Source organism: Perca fluviatilis, chromosome 14 (genome assembly GCF_010015445.1).
Source record: "Perca fluviatilis chromosome 14, GENO_Pfluv_1.0, whole genome shotgun sequence".
Lineage (NCBI taxonomy): Eukaryota > Metazoa > Chordata > Actinopteri > Perciformes > Percidae > Perca > Perca fluviatilis.
Window position 1 is genome coordinate 19,128,674 of NC_053125.1, and position 6,000 is coordinate 19,134,673.

Here is a 6,000-nt window from a genome sequence, read left to right on the forward strand (position 1 = left end):
CTCTGAAACGAACTTTTGCTTAGATTTTTTTTAACAATCGCATAATTACGCTCTTTTGGGGTTTCTTGGTTGGCTCACAAAAAATTAGCTAGTAATTAGTGCGAGGCCCTCAGTTAATACTGGGCAATATTATTTAGAACAATTTGAAAGATGTTATAATCATGTACAAATGTATTTATCTGTCTATAATAAAAAAATTTTTTATCTTAACAATAAATCAAATGACTAGCTAGCTACTGTACATGCAACATTAATTAGGGAAGGGGTTGCTCACATAGACAGTTGGGTTGCTCATAGCAGTTAACCGTTAGCGTTAGCTAACTCAGCTCACAAGTGTGTCTAGCATCTTTTAACACGCTTTTAGCTCACAGGTTAGTTTTCCACCAATAACTTCACTATAACTACCCTTACTGGCAGTTATTTTCATCAAAAAACTCTTAAAATCCACTGTATGCTACCTGCTCAGCAACAAACAGCAAACAGGCACAGTTAGTAGCTAACTAGCTAACGTTAGCGTTACCGAGTGAAGCGTTTGAGCATTTAGCTAGCTAGCTAATGTTAAATAGCCAGATATTTCCCTCAGGAGTTGCTCCGTAAGTAGCTAGAGACAAACCAAGAGGTAAAATTGAGAGTGAATATTGGACTTACATTCATCAGTTGTCCACAAACACGTCTTCATATACTTCCTACTTTATTTTTTGTGTGTAATTGCTGAATGTGTCTACAAGCAACTGTTAGCTAACGCGTTAATTATATGATAAGTCAATGTTGTGTTACACCATAGACTGATTTACACTTATGGTTTACACCTTGTTTCTGCTGCCACCAAGTGGCCAAAACCCGTTATTGCAGATAATAAGATACATAAAAGTTTCCATATGAACGAAAATACCGGTAGGCTACATCAGATTTTTTATAAGAAGTTTTATAAGTTTAATTTATTTTATTTTTCTGAAATTTTTTAATTTTAAAATGTCATAGTTAGGCCTACTTAATATTAAAACTGGATACATTAACATAGGGTGAAAGAGGAGTTCATCTTATAGGGACATATAGGGTTATCCTTAGTGGGGTAATTTATAGTTACTTAAATTCTAGTTCATGGTCAACTTTAATAGTCAAGGTATTTTCAGTCACTCTTGCTAATTAGAGACCTCTGCTCTTAATATCACCATGCTATCTCCAAACGAACCAATAACAATATAAACAATGTAAATGTCCCCACCCTAACAGTTCACCAACAACAGTTGGGTTGAACTATGGGTGCATAATGGCCATGTTTGATTGGTGATTAAGTAAAGTTTTCATTGACGTTTGTTGGTTATTTTAATCAAGCAGTGACTTATAAATATTTATCACTAAGTCTCTTTTCTCACCATGTTTTTGAGCTTTTTGTGAAGGCTCCACTTGACTTGCAATTCCAAATCCGTCCATCTGAACAGGTCATCCAATCTAGCATTCAGTTTTGAAATTTAATTTCTCTCACAATAAGCCAAGGATACTTGCCAAGAATAACAATCTAGTTCCAATCTATCCACTTGTCTCCTGTGAAAACAGGAACTTTTTCCAAGATGCTGTCACTTGTTACTGTCAATTTTCAAAAGACAAAACAACTGCAATAGTCTCTCCATGCTGTTAGAGTTGTCACACTTATTTTTAATAAAAACATGTTGATGCTGAATACCAGCCTCAATTGCTCAGAAACAATCACATTTTTAAGAAAAAAAGGGTCAGAGGAATGTAAATATTTCTTAAGACACAAGTTAAAGCTTAAAACAATAATTAATGCACTTAAAAAGGTTTTTGTAACGTCATCCTGTCTTTCCTGATGCGTTTTGACCTCTGGACTGTGTGAATCAGAGTGTGACTAATGACGGGTTGGCATGGGGAGCACTTTATACAAAATTTTATTTTTGTAAAGGACCGTTAGGTTGTCAGAGGTTTTCCATAAGTGAGCATGAATAATACCTCTTAAAAAACGAAGTGCTTTTTAAAGTATTGTTGGGGATGTTTGAAGTAGATATTTTACAAAATCAGGGTCCACACAGGTGTCCAAGACTTTGTGTTCATTTCATGTTTAACTGCTTTTCGAGTTTAATAATCTTTAGAGTCAGAGATTTATTTTCTATGAATTAGATAAGATCACTTAAAAACCAAAGATGTTTGTTCCAAAGATAAACCCCAAAACGTGATAATAACACCTAACAGGACAGTGGGTAAACAGACAAAATATTTAGCATTTGGGGGTGTAAAAGAAATCTTATTTTGCCCCAAGACTTTGACCGTTTTTTGTATCTTTCTAAACGCCTAACATTTGGACATTATTTCCTTTTTCAGGCTTTTCATGGCTTTCTACACCATATGAATGTGAGGAAATTAAAAAAAATGCATTGGACTCCGTCGTGAATCTCCTGAGTGTAGTCTTGACAATGACAATGATGAATCACTTTCATCCTCCATTTTTAGATTGTGTTAGAGTGACCACAAGAGGACAAAAGCCTGCATTAATACTGTACACGCTGAAGTGGCCGGGGAGGGAGGGTCCCGAGTCAGACCTCTTCCATTTCAAGTTGTGCTCTTTTCTCTAATCTTTTCACAAAGGGATATCTGGCTCCAATCACATTGTCTATATTGGAGCATTTGTCCCACCAGACTTGCCTCAGAAAAATACGAAAATAAGCCTCAGGAAAATACTGCTCTGGTAAAGAAACATACCTCCATATAACAGAAGTGTTTTAAGTCAATTTAGACTATAACGACACACCTAAAAGTGTTGATGTTTGGAAACAAAAAGTGAATTACATATACATATACAAAACATATACAAAACATCAACCGTGAGCTGGGAGGAAGTGTGGGGAAGTCAATGGGTGTGTGTATGTGCATCTCAAATATGCTAGATGGTAATCTCCACATTGTATCTATCACTTTATCAGTGGTGTGGCTGGGATCAAATCTATAGTTTTATGTCTTATCTGGGTTGTAGATATTGTACTTTTACTCTCTGCATTGGAGGTGTGTGGAAAGAGATGGTGTGGAATACGAAGGAAGTAAAAAAAAAATCCATAGTCAGATATGCTTTATTATACAGGTCCCTTCATTTTATATCAACTTCATGTAGGTTTTCCTTTCTAGTATGTCACTTTTAATTACTAGGACATGTTTCATTCAACGTTTATTCATACAGGGTGGTCCAATGAGAGCACAGGCAAAAACACAAAACTGCAAGACTGTAGATGAAGGATGAGGATAACATTAGGCATTAAATATGATCTGATCACAACAATATACAAGGCAAGACAACCTTAAACTTCCCCATTTCCCAGATGTAATTTGGTACTAATTATGAGGAAAATGGGGGAAAGTATCTACTTTGTATCTTTTTGTAAGTTTGTATTGTTAGTCATTATTTTGGTTTATAAGCAGCAAATTCTTAATAACTCAGATTCTTAACAATTCTTTAACTGACTGAAGGTTCACTTGGTAACCAAGGAGATATGCATTCATAGCTTAAACACAGTTGTTTCTTTCAAACTCAACTAATTTTTTTGTTGCAACTTACATAACCCTTTTCAAAGAAAAGAGTTGACAATTGTATAGGAAATTATTAAGAAAATATCCTGAAAATAGTAGGAAAGTATCATACCCATAAAGTAAACTGTATTATTAGTAATAAGAGCATGTCATATTTACTATTATAACAATGATATGACTGCAGTATTTATAAGAATAGTGCAGTTATGAGTTTAAACAAACAACAACTTTTAACTGAAAACTAACTGAAACATTTCACAGTCGTGAGCTTTTCTTGCATGCCAGCCATCATTTTCTAGCTGCCAGATATATTTCAAAATGGTGGACATTTGCTTCAGGATTGAAACTCATTTTCATCGCTGGTTCCTTTGTGTTGTGTTGCATGATGATGATGATGATGACACAACTCCTGAGCAGTGATGGGGGAAGCCTGCCACATACATGAGTCAGGTTACTGTAACGCGTCTGTCTGTGCACCACTTCCAGCACAGAGGACAGACTGCTCAGCGAAGGACTGAACTCTGTCCAACAGCTCTGAGCGTCATGCTCAGGCACACTGTGCTCACACCCCTCCTACACAACACAGGGCAGAATGCAGCCCCCCTACACACACACACACACACACACACACACTTGGTCATGCCACCTCCAAAATTAACATGCCATTCCACATTCAACAATCCCAGACTTCATGTAGGAAGGCTACATAATCACAGCGAGGACCTGCATAGCAATCAGTCCTGCTCAGGGCCCAGTCTGCATAAAAAACAAAAAACCCAAAATCAGCAGTCATGTTAAGTCACAAAACGCCACTTACAGTAATGTGCCTCTCAGAATTAACGAGCAAAACAACAGTAAGGAAGTGGGAACATCACATACTCCTACGCAGGCAGGATGGCACTTCAGTTTTAAAGTTATGTAACAATCCAATGGTGTGAGATTACATTCACTTTGCCCTCAGAGGGGAGACAAGAGATCAAGATACTCGAAAATGAAAAGTCTGAGTGGCTAATTGAACATTGTTCTGGCTGGTACAGGTGCATAAATGACTAGTTCACATCTAAAGATGTAAAAAAGTAAAAAGATTTTAGTTTTTTTAGTAGAAATATTGCTCATGGCTGGATTTAGGTTCAAACATCAGCTGCAGGGAAACAAAACAACACATTCTCTGCTAGAGAATGAAACTTTAGGGTGTTTTATCTTCTCTGGACAAAAGACAAACATTCAGCATATAGTGCTGAGATGTTTCCAGAAGTCATCACTAGCCTAAATGTAAAAGAAAGCTATACCTGGCAGCTCCTCTGACAACCTGAGCACACTGTGGCTGGCAGTATTTAGAATTTCTTGAACACCTACACTTTGTGTCTTCAATGCCAGTCTGAAACAATTAGAAAATGCCTATGTTTTTTTTCCCCTTTCTGACGACTGGAAACTTCTCTTGTAATGGAATGAAGTCACTATGTTGGCTATGGACAGGCTATAGACACATTACGATTGTCCTGACCACTAATTGATTAATTGGCACAGCTTGAATATCAAGGGGACACACTTCGTGAATCACTGAGCAGCATTGTTTACCAAGACGTCCCCTGTCGACCGGAAACTACGTGAAACAACACACGCCAACGCGCTTTGAACTTGAGAATAGAAAGGGACCTTCAAAGGGAGGAGAAAATATTAATACCGATGCTGTTGCCTGCAGCCAGCCTGCGTGTGCCAACTCTCCAGGAACTCTCGCTGCATTTTTACTTCACGGAATCTATTTTTTAATCATGACAACCAGTCGCACTCGTCTGTCTGTTTTTTTTTTCTTCTTCTTTTCTTTTCAAACGCAAATTCGGCTTCAAAAATAAACTTACCTTCTCTATGAAGGTGGGAACAGGTGCTGCGCCGCGCTGTGCGTGTTCTGCTGCCTAATTAGGCGTCCGAGAGAGTTTTAATGGTTATGTATGAAGGCAGTGCTGCTGAGCCTCTGAGTCCGAGCACCATGCTGTGGGAACACGGGCTTGTCAAGAAAATGCGCACAGCACTGGTGACAAGGCGGAGGAGCGCGTTTTTAATTCTGTCTGAGCATCTGAAGTGATACACAGTCACACCAGAGACAGTGTGTGTTCCCCCCCCGCCTCCCTCACACACACACACACACACACACACACACACACACACACACACACACACACACACACACACACACACACACACGCACACACACACACACACACACACACACACGCACACACACACACACACCACTTTATGTCCATCAAGACCACTTCTGTCAATTAGAAAAATTACAGAAGAGGGTGTTTCCGGTATATCAATCCTGTAATAACATTTAAAAAAAGAATGTGCAGATAGTAGGCTAAAATGATACCATTAAGTAGCCTATACAAATTTCTTAATACGAAAGTATAAAGGATGATACTAACTGACGATGATGATGATGATTACCTTCAGTAAATAAAT

General features: G+C 38.0%; 1 protein-coding gene across 2 annotated transcripts in view; it reads right to left on the reverse strand.

The window, feature by feature from the left end:
- Positions 1 to 5,592, reverse strand: part of si:ch211-168d1.3 (ras and Rab interactor 2) — a 30,251-nt gene extending 24,659 nt beyond the window's left edge. Inside the window, exon 1 of one of the 2 annotated variants that reach the window (XM_039822722.1) lies at positions 5,394 to 5,592. Coding sequence is in view for 1 of the 2 variants with exons in the window: in XM_039822721.1 (XP_039678655.1) it covers positions 649 to 654 (6 nt within the window). In the remaining variant the exon portion in view is untranslated. Of the gene's footprint in view, positions 1 to 648; positions 748 to 5,393 lie in introns of those variants that run through there. The other variant, XM_039822721.1, reaches the window with a different exon arrangement.
- Positions 5,593 to 6,000: the final 408 nt, after the last annotated feature.